Source organism: Prorops nasuta, unplaced genomic scaffold (genome assembly GCF_024137725.1).
Source record: "Prorops nasuta isolate Cenicafe-Biocafe unplaced genomic scaffold, Cenicafe_Pnas_1.2 PNAS00001, whole genome shotgun sequence".
In the NCBI taxonomy this organism is placed as follows: domain Eukaryota; kingdom Metazoa; phylum Arthropoda; class Insecta; order Hymenoptera; family Bethylidae; genus Prorops; species Prorops nasuta.
Genome location: NW_027116798.1, coordinates 19082388 through 19097247, shown reverse-complemented (window position 1 = coordinate 19097247; position 14860 = coordinate 19082388). Strand labels below are relative to the sequence as shown.

At 40.3% G+C, this 14860-nt stretch overlaps 2 protein-coding genes across 2 annotated transcripts; both read left to right on the top strand.

Annotated features, from left to right (window-relative positions):
- Window positions 1–3297: 3297 nt before the first annotated feature.
- Window positions 3298–4257, top strand: LOC136773901 (uncharacterized). Its single transcript, XM_066727866.1, has 2 exons — window positions 3298–3798; window positions 3916–4257. Exons 1-2 carry the CDS (start codon window positions 3298–3300, stop codon window positions 4255–4257), a joined length of 843 nt encoding a protein of 280 aa, XP_066583963.1.
- Window positions 4258–4349: 92 nt separating this feature from the next.
- Window positions 4350–6263, top strand: LOC136773898 (uncharacterized). Its single transcript, XM_066727853.1, has one exon. It carries the CDS (start codon window positions 4350–4352, stop codon window positions 6261–6263), a length of 1914 nt encoding a protein of 637 aa, XP_066583950.1.
- The last annotated feature ends 8597 nt before the right edge of the window (window positions 6264–14860 follow it).

The following is a 14860-nucleotide window of genomic DNA, read 5'->3' as shown; positions in this document are numbered from 1 at the left end:
TGGTGCCGAGGTTACGTGAGGCAGAGTATTCAGTCCAGGAATGTATGTGCTGGCCGTGTAGGGCAATATTGGCGAGAATCGTTGGACTCCGGAAGGATTCGATCCTTGTGAACAGCTAACCGTTTGCACGGTGGTGTTTATGGACGCCATGGTAGTCACCGTAGAGGTTACTACAACCGTTGACACTCCTCCAGCTGCTACGGTGATCGTTGTAAGTTCGGCTGGCGTGAGGGTGTTAGTTTCTTCCACTGAATTTCTGTCCGGCATATTGACTTGAGAAGGGGTGAATCCCTCAGCTCCGGCTTCATCTCTGTTTGGATCCCAACGAGCTGCAGTAGGGCCAAGTTCCTTACGCTTTAGATATCTAATTAGCCTATCTTGGAGTTGGTTGAGCCCAGAGTTGGTGTTCAGGCCCTCTTCCTGTAGGGTTCGGACTAGGTCGCCAAATGGTAGTGTCATCACTCCTTCTTTAATGACCTGTTCGGTGCGTTTATTAGTCTGTCTCTTCAGTGCACGCTTGTCTCGTCCTCCACTGCTTCTTTCAGACGAACCCATTTTTCCTTTGCTGTTCAGGAGAGGAGGGGGAGATTGGACCAATAACGTATGTCCTGGTCGGGGTTAGCTGATGAAATGCGTATCTACTCAACCTATACAAGCCTAATCGCAAATAGTGTCCTACTGTGAACAGTGTACTTACTTGAATAATGAAGCTGAAAAGGGGCAAAAAACAAGTGTAAAATCCAATAACGAGGCGATAATTACGCCTAGATGAAAGAAAATAATCTCGAATATGGTATAATAAAAAAAAAGAAAATTGATAGAGAGTCTTATTTGTTTACCCTATAATAAGGGGGTTACAATCAACCAGGAATTTCTAAGTCGCCAACTTGAGGTTTCCTCAGTGGTGAATGACCAAAAATTGTCTGGTATGATATATATGGAAAGAAAGGTAAAAAAAACTAATTGATTTTAGGTGACCTTTCTCGGACTAATCGGTCACAAGAAAGATGCACACGGCCGACCTTCAAATCCGTAAACTTTATCTAAGTTGCGGATTTCTTCTCGCCAGCCGTCAAGTAACAGATCTCGAATTTTTTTTTTTTTTTTTTTTTTTTCGTTTTCTGCTTTTGGTATTAATTACAGGGCTTCCTATATAGGGTTATCCCTCAATTATACCAATTCAATTAACAATTAATACTGAATAATAACAAAAAAAAATATGTAATTCCAATTACGATTTTCATAGGTTGAGATTGCTCTTAAAACGCCAACAATTGCGCGCAGGATTGGATCCTTTAAGTAATATTCAATTAAGGGTTTTCCTCTCAAGGGTTATCCCTTAATTGTATTATAGCAATCTTTTATTGGAATCTATGGTAATTAACCAAGGGTGTGCGAACTATACGCAACAAAACCTTGGCAATAATCCATTAAATGGGCAATTAATTATTATGGCAATTAATGGCCAAAAATTGAAAGTAATTGTTTAGTTTACTTTGCCGTAATCGAAAGGGAAGGTCCTATGTATGAACATATGCATATGAAAATATCTGGGTAACATCATATATATTTTAAAGGAAAGAAAGTATATAGGTTTAATAATATTAACTAATGAAGACTCTAACTACACACACAGAAAATTTCATGCAGGAAATTTCCTCGAGCTCGTCGGCGCTGAGAACCGCTGCGTTAATTGCACGCGTTGAGCACCGCTGCCAGTACTTGGAAATTATTTTTCCTAGTACTGTGTAATATTCCCGTGTAATATTTCGACTTTCTATAACGCGTATCAAAACACGGCGAAGCAGCGAGCTCGAGCGCGCGAACGTAAACAACGTTGTTTTGGTCCGCGACCTCGCGTCCTCTCACTACCCAACCGACGCTTGACTCGAAGTTTCCTACAAATAACTTATTATTGACTGAAATATAATATCTCAATAATAGTTAATACTATAATAAGGGTTAAATATAAATAACGAAATTAATTAATACAATTGTAATAATTTATCCCCTAAGCGTCTTGGCGGGCCCCACGTTGGGCGCCATTTGTGACGTCGTATTTCACGGCCTGGCCAAATAAGTATTTTCACTAAGGTTAATACCTAAAAGCGAAGAGTAACAATTATGGACCTTGGTTTGCCAGGGGATAGGCAGTGACCAGAACCGACGCACAAGGCACACGGAGGGAGTTATTGGCCGGGTAATAAAATAAGTAAACGACTGGCTTCTGAGGCAAAAGGAGTACAGCTTATTTTATTTTTGTACGGATCTGCAAACGTGTTATAATTACAATAGGGCATTCCCTCAGTCTTATTACGATGATAAAGCTAATGGTGTAATTTTTGTTGGGGGGGGGGGGGGGTTGGGCGCCAGCTTGCTAGATCCGTATCTATGACCCTCCGCGGCTGACCGGCTTGAGATTATCTCGAGGTGTGGACCAAGACGCTTCGTGTGATACTCTGAAAATAATATGGGGGTGGCTAGGGCAGTGTGACTCGCGCAGGTACGCGTCAGGAGGACTTCGAGGAAGCTCGGCACAGCTCTCCTCTGACGAGGGACTACACCCCGTCTTAATGTGTATTCTGGAAATACAAAGGGAAGTCCCTACGCGATTCGCGGTCTGCTACACCGACTTACCACTTTCCAAAACCGACCCCGGAAGAATCTCGTAATAATAATAAATGAAAAGAATCACGGGTCGGACTAATACGTCCCTCCCGATTTGGGGAATTGTCGCACCACCGAACGCGGAACGACTGCTCGCGCCGGACGAAACTCGAGAAAAGAAATAGGACAAGGACAAATAATAGGTCCTGATTTTCCCTTTCGGAGAAATCAGGTTTACCTGGGATCTAGCGTTACTTATACTGGGGTGATAGGTTAGAGTGGTTCATGCTCTCGTGCTCATCCTCCACCGCTAGGCTGACAGCTACGCCTCCTTCGTTGCTTCTGGGTTTTGCTCTACTAACATATGCACTCACTACTCACTATTACCTCTAAGAAAAGGAAAAATGACTACAGGGCAAGGCCCTTACCGAATAAGGCGTCCCGGTATAAAAAAAAGAAAAGTACGTCTGGACTTTATGATCCCCAAATTACGAGTGGCTCGGGGGACAGTGGCACGCGAGATGGTTGCCGTCGCGCGTGCGCGGATCGACCCCCTATCGACCCGCGATCGAACCCATTACGCGTAATGATCGCGGGGTCACGCAGGTGGCGCCTGCCCCTCCCTTTTACCAAAGCAAGGAGGAGGCAGAGCATGGCGACAATCATCTGACGTGCGAACGCTTCGTCACAATGTCTCCTGTTCCTATGAACTCTGATTTTCGCGTCTTCCTGCCTCATCATGCAGTATTTAAGACCGATAATCAGAAGACAAAGATTCGCGTTGTATTCAACGCATCTTCTAAAACCTCTACTGGCGTCTCGCTTAATGATACGCTATTCATTGGACCCAAACTCCAACAGGACATCACGCGGATCCTGATGAATTGGCGTTCCTTTCGATATGTAGGCGTGACAGACATTGTTAAGATGTTCCGACAGATTCTTGTGCGTTTTGAGGACCGCAAGTATCAGAACATTTTATGGAAGACTGATTCCGGTGCGCTTCAGGCTTTCGAACTCAACACGGTGACCTACGGTACGGGACCGGCACCGTTCTTATCCTCGCGAGTTTTGCGCGAATTAACTTACACGGACGGAGCTAACTTCCCTCTCGCACAGGATGTGTTGTTAAATTCTACTTATGTAGACGACATACTTTTTGGGGCCCATGACTTAAAGCAACTTAGTTCGGTCAGGGAACAACTCATCGCTCTACTGGCGAAAGGGGGCTTCTCCTTAAGCAAATGGGTATTCAATCAACCGGGGTCTTCCCCGCTTGAACCTACCAAGCTGCACTCTTTCTTTGAGGATCCTGCTGGATCAAGTAAAGTCTTGGGCATATATTGGGATCACGGGGATGATAGCTTCCGCTTCCGTGCTTCTCCTTCTCACATTGGTGTACTAACCAAACGCATCCTCTTATCAGAGAATGCCAAGATCTTCGATCCATTGGGATGGATCTCTCCAATAGTCATCACCTTAAAGCAGTTAATGCAATCCACCTGGTTGCTTAAACTCTCTTGGGATGAAGAAATTCCCGAGCCCATCAGTCAAAATGGCTCAAGTGCTATGAGCAGCTCCGAGACTTACAGACTTTACGGATCCCACGGTGGACTGGACAATCACTTACTACTGGAAAACGCGAATTAATTGGATTTTGCGACGCCTCAGAGCTTGCGTACGGCGCGGTCGTTTATGAACGCCTCACTGATGAGGACGGTCAACTCTCGGTACATTTAGTAATGTCCAAAACAAAGGTCGCTCCGATCAAGACCACTTCAATCCCTCGTCTGGAGTTAGTCGCCGCTGCCCTTCTTGTCAAATTATTGGTTCACGTCAAGGGAAGCTTGGTCGGGAGTTGTGATGCGATTCGTTGCTATTCAGATTCGCAGGTCGCTTTAGCTTGGATAGCAAAGCAACCCGTACATTGGAAGACGTTTGTGGCCAATCGCGTTTCATATATCCAAACACATTTATCGGAAGCCAGCTGGCATTATGTACCCACTAAATCGAATCCTACAGACTTGTGTTCAAGAGGAACCAGTGCTCAACAGTTATCAGAGGACTCACTTTGGTGGCATGGGCCTGCTTTCCTCCGTGAGCACACCGTAAATCCCGTTCAGATCTTTGAAACCGCGGAAGAAAGTCGGAAGGTAGCGTTAACCGCTCAAATGGACAAAGCCCAGTGTTGGTTTTTTGATAAATTTTCGTCTTGGTCTAAACTGGTACGAGTTATGGCCTATGTTCTTCGATTTGTCCAGCGGACCAGGAAAACCGGCCAATGGGAGGACTCCCTCCTGTCCGCTTCAGAGATTCGCGATTCTATAGTCGCTATCGTACAGGTGGTTCAACGGACACACTTCGCCGACGAGCTTTCAGCCTTGAATCATGGGTCACGTATACCGTCGCGCTCAAAGCTTCTTTCATTATATCCGGTAACTGATTCACAAGGAATCCTAAGAATAGGGGGGCGGCTTCGGAACGCCGAAATTTCTGAACAAATGAAACACCCCATTATTCTTCCGGATTGCCACTTAACGGCCATTCTTATTAGGCAAACTCACCTAGATACACTTCACGGGGGACTGCAATTGACTTTGTCTACGTTGCGACAAAAGTTTTGGGTCGTAAATGCACGCACTCTAGTAAAGGCATGCGTTCATAAATGCATCACGTGTGCCCGCGAACGCGCTAAACTCGGCACCCAACTCATGGGTTCACTTCCTGTCGCTCGGGTTTCTCGCAGCTTTACCTTCGAACACACCGGAGTAGACTATGCCGGGCCCTTTTTGGTAAAATTACACCACGGTCGCAATGCCAAGTCCGTCAAATGCTACGTGGCGGTATTCGTATGCCTAGCTACCCGTGCTGTTCACTTGGAACTCGTCTCCAGACTGGACACCGAGGCCTTCCTCGCCGCGCTGACTCGATTTATCTCTCGTCGTGGAAAACCCGCCGTCATGTATTCGGACAACGGCCTTAATTTTCAAGGAGCGGACGCTGAACTAAAACGCGCCTACCGATGTTCCTTAGAAGCTGCACGCGCTCAGAACACCGATTCCATTAGTAAAATCGAGTGGAAATTCATTCCGGTCGCTACTCCCTACTGGGGCGGTCTTTGGGAAAGTGCCGTAAAAAGCATGAAGCACCACCTGAAGCGCTCCCTCGGAGTTTTTGTGCCTAATTTCGAGGAAATGGCCACACTATTGACCAAGATTGAGGCCTGTTTAAATTCACGACCTATATCGCGGTTACATGATGATCCAGAGTCGTTGGACGTACTCACTCTGGGGCATTTTTTGTCAGGACGGGCGTTAAATTCCCCACCTGAATTTTCCACCTTGGATTTACGCGAATCATCATTAAACCGTTGGCAAACCGTGAATCGAATCACTGAGACCTTTTGGAAGAAGTGGTCTTCCGAATACTTACACACTCTGCAACATAGGCCGAAATGGCAGAACTCTAACTCGGAATTCGGTGAAGGAGATTTAGTGCTTGTCAAAGTACCTAACAATCCTCCCCGTATGTGGACCTTGGGGCGGATTCTCAAACTAGTTCCTGGGGTGGACGGAGTAGCTCGCGTAGCTGTCCTTAAAACCGCGAGAAAAGAGATTCAACGGAATCTCTCGCAACTCTGTAAACTCCCCTCTTAGCCTTCACTTTGGGTCGTATCAGGGTCTATCTTCACCCTGCTTTCCGGCATCCTGGGACTCTTCAGGTTGCCACTTTCCTTCGCAAGCTTCCTGGGGCTCTTCAGGTTGCTTACTCTCTTCCTGGTTTCCTGGGGCTCTCCAGGTTACCACCTCCTCTCTCGGGCTTCCTGGGACTCTTCAGGTCGCCCTCTTTCCTGTTCCAAGCCTTCTGGAACACTTCAGATCTCCGCCATGTCTTTTCTTCCAAAACTCCAACAATACTTACTGAGTCTTCGTACTCATCATTTGCCTTTTTTGGTGCAGCGATATTTGAGCATGGCGGATTATCCATGGGCCCACCTACTGGGCGTAGGCTATGAGGACGAGGGGGACGACGTCCTAGAATTACATGCCCCCCGGGAGGAAAGTGAATTTCGGCGGCTGTTCGGCCATGTCCTCCCGGCGGGGCCGAATGAGGAGCCGGCACCGCCACCACCTCCACCTCCAGCAACCCGAACACGGGCGAGACGGAAGAGGCCCGTCATCGCCTCTAAGAAAAGCATTGCCTCGGCGAACTGGGTTGGGAAAGTCCTAGACGATCCCAGCGCCAGGGAGCTCGAGCGCAATGCTCAACAAATCAGGGTCCGCGCATTCGGGCAAGAAATTGAAGTGCCCCTATATTCCGTCCTAAAACTGCGGAGATGGAAGGCCTGGGCCCCTCAGGGCAAAATTATACTCCGGTGGACTCCGGCCCTGGAATTAAATTCCGCAAAACTTCAAATGAAGCCGTGTAAATAGTCGTCTCGTCCTTATATGTTTTATATTCTTTATTTGTAAATAAAACTTGTTAAACTGATTACACTCTTTCTTCCTTGTCTTGACGCTATCGCGTCAACGGGGGGAGTTTGTTTGAGATTGGGAGGAGCAGAAAATGTTGCGAAGTAGATTCCGCATTTCTCTGTTATATCTCCCATCTCTATTGCGCTCACAATAGACGGCTAGACCGACAGCGTTTAGCCGCTCTATCTGTCCCTCTCTCCGCGGCGCGCTTGCGCGTCTTCTGGCCCTGGCGCGTCGCGGCCGCGAAGCGACACTCCTTGCGCGCTTGGCCACTAGGTGGCCAGCGCCCGCGGCAGCTCTCTCGCTGGCAAGATTAGTGTCGCGTAATTATATAGATGGGTCCTTGATAAGGACCCATCGCACTTCAGCCTTGCTCGACAGCTGATTAACAGCAGCAACCGCAGCAACAGAAAGCAGCTTTTGTTCGCCTCCACGGCATCTAACTGACGCCTCAACGGCAGCGCCTCCACTTGGCCAACTTTTTGGATACTTTGGTAAGTATCACCCACCACCCACTGCCTTCCAAGAGGGGACTTCCCCTCTGCGGCATTTCCTCCCTCCTAAGGGAGATTTCTCCGGGGACTTCCCGGGAGAAGTTAAAACCCTCTCCTTCCCCTCCACACTGCCTCCGAGGACTACCTCGGACCCAGTGTTCCGACCCTCAAATCCAGGGCTCTCGACGAGTCGGGTAGTGGGAGGGGTAAAATCACCCTAAGGGTTGGGGTGGCTCGGAGCCACTAGAGCTCTTGGAGAAGGCGGCCGAAGGGTAAGGGGACTTCCCCTTCCCTAAAACCACTTCTCCAACTTCGCTTCCTCCCGTGGCTGGGGATTTTACTAGGGAATACCCTAGAAAAAATTGTCCAGTCATGGAGTTTCTAAGTCCGCGTTCCTTTCTGGGGAATTCGAGTCTCTACGGTTATTAGGAATCTTCGTCTATCGAAATTCCCTAGAATCTGACGACGACGAATTCCCTAGAAAGTCGATCATCTTAGTCTAAGCGGTTCTTTTTGTAAATATTGTAAAATTTTGTATAATTTTTATTTATTTGAATAAAGACTCTTTTACCTCTTACATTTGTCTTCGAACTTTTATTCTCAGATATAACCTTCCCTTCTGACCACAGGACTGGAACCTACTTGGGCACTGTCTCGCACACTGCCTTTGGCCTAGAATACTAGCATAGGTAGCAGAGGAAAACAATTAATAGTTATTAACTCAATTTTTCAGAACTTCATCCAATGAGTCTCATCCTTAAATTATGGCTGAGCAATTGATGACGTTTTTCTGAATATTGGCTTATTCTTACTTTGCCAATCTTTCCATGCTTTCATCTTTGCCTGTTTCAAGTACCAGAATACAGGAGTGAAAAGCCCAGTTGTTGATTCAACTCCAATAGCCAGTATGTATGCAAACCTTCTTCCTTGGATTTTTAACTCTATTGTACCAAATGTATTTATGTCAAAGCACAAGTATTACCATTTGCTATAAGACACTTCCACAGTGACTGTAAAATACTAAATGATAACACTATGAGTAAGCCTGAAATCAAATTCATCATTTAACAATCTTAATCTTCAAAGAAAATAAATATTTGAAGCAACATGAAGCATCTCAGTTACTTACCAGTATTTGATTTTGCCCCATCTCCATTTTCTTTATTGCTTGTTGACCTAACTTCTGTAATATTTGGTTGTCTTCGCATCTTTTGTAAACATCTACTATCGTATAATTTGTTCAAATCCAAATACTGGTCAACTTGTATTTTACGTAAATGAAGATTCTTTAGAATGTTTCATATCTTTCAAATAAGCATTGCCATAATTTAATCTGAAATATTTGTTCGTATATATATGATATAACCTATCGGATAGTTACAATCAATATCAGTTTAAAGAAAACAAAAAGCAAAACAAGCATTTGATTAATGATTTCAATACCTGAAAGTTTAGCATATGATTACCTTAACAATTTCTTTCAATTAATATCCTCCTGATAATGACCGATGCACATTAATGTTGAAAGTATACTTCTCATAGGCACAGAGTTGTAAATATTAATCTTATTTAATCCAGTCAGCTCTATCCTCATCAATGAAAATGAAAATGTTCTGTTTTGATTTAATCTGAAAAAGAAAGACCACAAAGTACCACAAAGTATACTACATCCTGCATTGTAAAATATAATGTTATACTTATCTAATTCGCGAATCCTTCAGTCACTGTTAATTGAATTTATTTGTGATTGTATAAATTTAACAGATGCAATATCGCAACACGATGAATAACTTCACTGCATTAAATAAAAATAACCTCACATTAGAATATACAATTCACAATAGTCGACGGATTAATTATATCGATCATATCGACTTTATTTGACAATTCACAAACACAGTTAGGTCGTTGGTTATAGTTTATTATCTCGTTAGCGACCAACTTCAGACCGAGACATACATTTTGGCTGAAAAAAGAGATGAGGAAGGAGAAAAATGTTATTTCGGCATATATATAGATAACAGAGTATGATATCTCTGGATTGCGTGAACCGATTTTCATGTTCGTGGGCTCAAATGAAAGCTTTTTCAAACCCATTTTAAGAAAATCTTTACTTAAGCAATGACAATGGATTATTCACAGAGATAAATCGATTTGAAAATTGAGACGGCCAAACTTGCTGTATAAGAGGGTAGTGCCTTGACGGCGGTATAGACACGTCTATACCTACTTTTATGTACTTGCCGTCGAGACACTACCGTGTCTCTTGATATCTTATCTAAATCGAGTAAGTTTAAAGTATATGCTGGTATACAACTGCGTATATAAATATATAAAAATATCTAGATTCAATTTTTAAACATACGTACAAACCAAGTTATGGCAAATTTAAATGATGAAAGAAGATATATTTATTAATACAACCTTCTAACCTCATTAAAATTAGTCACAAAAGATCAATGTATGTTTAATTCTTGTTTCTGCATACCTTTATATATGTAAGCTGTTCGATCTGTCATTCGTTCATCTGCTTTCTGCATTTTGCTAACACAATCTGTAATTTTGAAAACACATACTATAATAATAATATTGATAAACACATTTAATATTAAAACTGAGTAAATAAAAATCAGATATTGAAAAATGTTATTTAACTTTTAATTTATTCTTTAAGATGCATTGAAACTAACCTAAATAATCTGCGTGTTAAGGGTTATAGACTATACCACAACTAGTTTCCTTGTTTTGGCATCATTTTGTTACCAATTACTTTATTAATTAGAATATGATGAGCGTTAATAAACGCATGGTTTTCTATTTGTCACTCTATTTCCTGTAACCTAAAAAACAAAGAGACCACAAAGTACCATTGCTCAAATATTTAAATATTTGTTCTAACAAACAATACTTATCTAATTGATTTCTGGATCACTGCCATATAAATGATGCATCCAAATTTTAACTATGAATTCACGTGGAAAACTCACGTGCGAATCATACTAACAAAACGAACACTTCGATGGATACTACATATACGTCAGGGGCTACAAACTTCATTGTTTATTCGCTTTTCCAGCGTTAGTAGCGCCCCCGCTGTAATTTATGATATTTTTTGGTACTAAACTGTATACGTGTGCACATGTGTTAGTATGAAATTAAGTGCTATCTGATGACTTCAGTTTACTTGCTATTTCCAATTTTTATTGATTGCAATGTTACGTATTCAATCGATTAAATGTCACTTTGAGTTACTTCGCCATTTTTTATGAGCTGTCACTTTTTGCTCGACTTGATTGCAAAGCAAAATATTCGCCATTACCCGCCATTGCCCATATATTCCTGAAATATCCCCAGATTTCCAGTTTTTGAATTTTTGTGAAAGTGTTTTTGTAGCATGAATTTTTTAAATGCCAATCTTTTAAATTTTAAATTGGATTAGGTATTATCTTTATTTGAAATGCATTTTATAATTAATGTATATGTGCGCAAAATGACTTAATTAAGTTTATGCATTTTGTGCGCCCATATTTTAGAATGCACATTTGAAGGATTAACAATAACGTTCTATTTTATACAAGGTTAGAGTTAACCTACTTCCTTCAGATATTATCTGAAATTAAATGCATTATTTTTTAATAATTAAAGTACCTTTAGAGATTTTTTATTTGTCTAGCTGATATGAATGAAATTTTTAAAAATTCAAATAGCTTTAAGTTGAAACTTGTTAATAAAATTGTAGGTTACACATTTTTGATGATTTTTATGTATTGCTGTGTTAGTTAATAAATAAAAATACCAATTTCTTTTTTCTCGGAAATATTTTCTTAAATGTATGTATAATATAGGGTGTTCCATAATAATTATTGTACTCTAAAACAAAGTGTCTTTCAGGAGTCATTTCAATTCTAATGCAACATAATATATATGGTGATATGCTTGACCTTGGGAGATCATTTGGCAGCTGTATGGAGGATAGCTTGACCATTGTGGAGATAAGGCGTGCTGGCTGATTGTGCTGAGTGAGTAGGCAACATGAGAATCTTAGGGTGAGTCCGACCAAAACCTGTAAGGTAAAATTTTACCATGTAGGATTGTCAATTTTTCGAAAATACGTATGCTGATTGGCTAATTCGCAATCCTACATGGTAAAATTTTACCTTACAGGTTTTGGTCGGACTCACCCTTAAGGTGGAAATATACTGACCGGCATGTATGGCGTCCCTAGATGCATTTAGGAACTGCGTTATAGAAGCCGTGTTCGGTATTGATGGCGGGTACAACTTTTAGAGAAAAGATGGGCATCGGATTTAACACTGTTATTTGAAAATGTGGAAGAAGTAGAGTAAATTTCAATGTATTCTACAGAAACCCCTATTTGATCTTTGTCAAGGGACAGTCATTATTTCACGAAAATTGTTGGAAAGAGGATTACTTGTAATAATAACTATTTCGTATAATTGTACTGGCATTAGAGAATGAGAACTGATTATGGATCCTTATAATTTGTTATTTGTTTTTCAGCTGATTATCTGTACTGTACAATTGGGGTCAAAGGTTAACTGCACTGTAAAGGTTCTGGCAGTAGGAAAAATATTTACTTAAAAGCATAAGCAAGATAAGGAAATATGCATTTCTTGCAATTTCTTTAAATTACCATTCAATACATTTTTCAAAGTATTAACTAAATTTATATTTTATTATCATCTAGATCACTGATTCTCGCTGCCAGCTGATTTGGATCACAGGACAATTCTGTAACTCTTTCTGCCAAATGTCGACATTGTCAGGCAGAAGTTAACGATAAATATCCAGTCGGCGACACTTTACCTAACTCTTTAGTGTATTTTATGGGACATAGTTGGCTGCAGTGAAATTATATAGTATATGGAATACTAAACATAGATAATTTAAGGGTGAGTTTCACCAATAACGCAACTTAGTAAGTTGCCATGTAGGACTGCCAACTAGTTTCGAAGAAACAAAAAAAATGAAAAAGACATTTGGCAGCAATGATCGCAGCCGCTGTTTCGTCTGTTCCCTTGTTTTCATTGACTATTTGAAATGAGAGTGCAGTGTAAGACTTACATTAGCCATAATTAAGAAGAAAATAAATAATTGTAAAAGATTCGAGTGGCATTATGGAAAAGAGAAGACAAGAATTCAGTACAGATAAAAAATTAGCCATTATTGAAATAATAAAGGAATTTTCACATATAGTTGAAAATAAAAAAACGGATGCCTATGGTCAAAGGGACAAAATTAAAGCATGGTGTGATATTGCTATTAAATTTAATAATAAGTTTGCAGAAAATGTGGACAATGAATGTTTAAGAAATTGGTGAAACAACATTAAGACTCAAACACGAAAATACTTTGCAAAGCAAAAACTTGAGACATACAAAACTGGTAATATAAAATAATAATAATTTTGCTGATTGTAGATATACTGACAATTAATTTTATAGGAGGTGGGAAATCTACGCTGAAGCCTAACCTTGTGTACGAAAAGGCGTATGAAATAATACATACGTCAGTCGAAGGATTACACAATCCTTTTGATGGTGACCGACATTACAGTACTCCTAAAAATCTAATTAAAGATATCGTAAATACAGACGAGGAGGAGAATGATCCGGATGATCCTGGCTATTCTGTATTTCAAGTAAGAGATGTACATTAATTATCATTTTTGTAAGCGGTATCAGTGAAGTAATTGTATATAGCAATGTAAATATTGAGTAGTTCAAAGTACCAGAAAATTAATGTATTTAAAGCAAGAGAATATTTGATTTTTAAGATTTAAGCAACTATATTTATGTTTACATTCACTAATGTCACTCGTGTGTTTGCTATAACCCTTACAAAGATAAATAAGTCAACACATAATTTAGTCATTCGGTTATCTTAATGCATCAAATTTATTTTCACAGTTCTTAACCGAATCAAATGAAATTAATAAGTGGGTAAAGTGGAATCCAGCAAAACTTAAGGAACGTGTTAGCCCTCCGCTAAAAGCTGTAACAAAAGCAGTAGCAACATCAAATTCTAAAAATGAAAAGAAAAATATTGAACATGTCCTATTGCAAAATAAAATAGAGCTTGCGGAATTAATGAAGGAACAGTTGACAAGTAAAAACAAAATGGAAATGAACATTTTGGAAAAACAGTTAAAAAAAGAAAAGTTTCAAATCAAGTTGTTGGAATGTAAGTTAAGTGGAGGGTTAGAAGATTTAAATAATAATCTTAGCACAAATTCTGATTCTTCAAGTTAAAATAACATTTTAAGTTGTGGATTTATTTATATTATTATAGTTTCTATTTTTAATTATGTAAATTTCTACATGGTTTAAGCCTCTGCATAAATATTGGTTATATTTAAAACTTTATGCTTATGTGAGGTCTGCTAGTGATATTATAATGTGATATATAATAGATAATATAATGTGATAAAATAAATGAGATGAAAATGTAGTTACTATACATTTTCTTTTGCTTTTTAACAAAGATATTATATTCCTATATTAGGCTGTGATTGCTAGAATAGATTTAATTTAAAGTGTTAAAAAATGTACGAAATATTTTGTGTAAAATTTATTTACTCTTCTATACTTTGTTGTGGTTCTATCGCTGATTCACGACAAACTCGAAATTCTTTTGTATAATAAAGTTTATTGACGTTTGATTTACAATGTTTCTTCTTTATACAAATTGATAACCAGAGCCATGAGCTAGATAATTATAGTTTTAAGAGACAAAGGATTGCCTGGATAAGTTTAAGAGATAAGAGGACTGAAGGTCCTAGGAGACTCGACTTGTTCCTTCTAGCTTTTGACTCGAACTGATTTTTGGGGCTGCACGTTTGGGGCTCCTACCCTCAAAGTGCAGCGTCAAACATTACCTTATATGGTAACATTTGCGGGTCCCAATGGTCAAATGCGTCATTGTTCTAGAACATTCGACTGCCGTCGAAGTGCATTTTGCTACGTGTCGGGACTTAGCCTTGGCGACTGTGTGAACGAGCTGCGTCTGGCGCTTCGTATTACATTTAGGAATTTGTCGCTTTTAGGAGTATCTCTCCTTTACAATGAGGCTATTGATATTTTAATATAATTATGATAGATTTAGAGTTATTAATTATATCTTTAAATGATAATAATATTAATAATATTAATTATATAATGCTTATTGTAGCAATGAGTTATGTACGTTTATTCTATGTACATAACACCCCTCCCCCCCTGGAAAAAGAGGGTGGGTGGTTAATAATCGGGGTTGTATTGAAGG

Excerpts from the sequence above, each read along its gene's own strand:
- LOC136773898 (XM_066727853.1), top strand. The coding sequence starts at position 4,350 with ATGTCCAAAACAAAGGTCGCTCCGATCAAGACCACTTCAATCCCTCGT.
- LOC136773901 (XM_066727866.1), top strand. The coding sequence starts at position 3,298 with ATGTCTCCTGTTCCTATGAACTCTGATTTTCGCGTCTTCCTGCCTCAT. Across the intron at positions 3,799-3,915 it reads ACTTAAAGCAACTTAGTTCG|GATCCTGCTGGATCAAGTAA; the intron begins GTCAGGGAACAA and ends TCTTTCTTTGAG.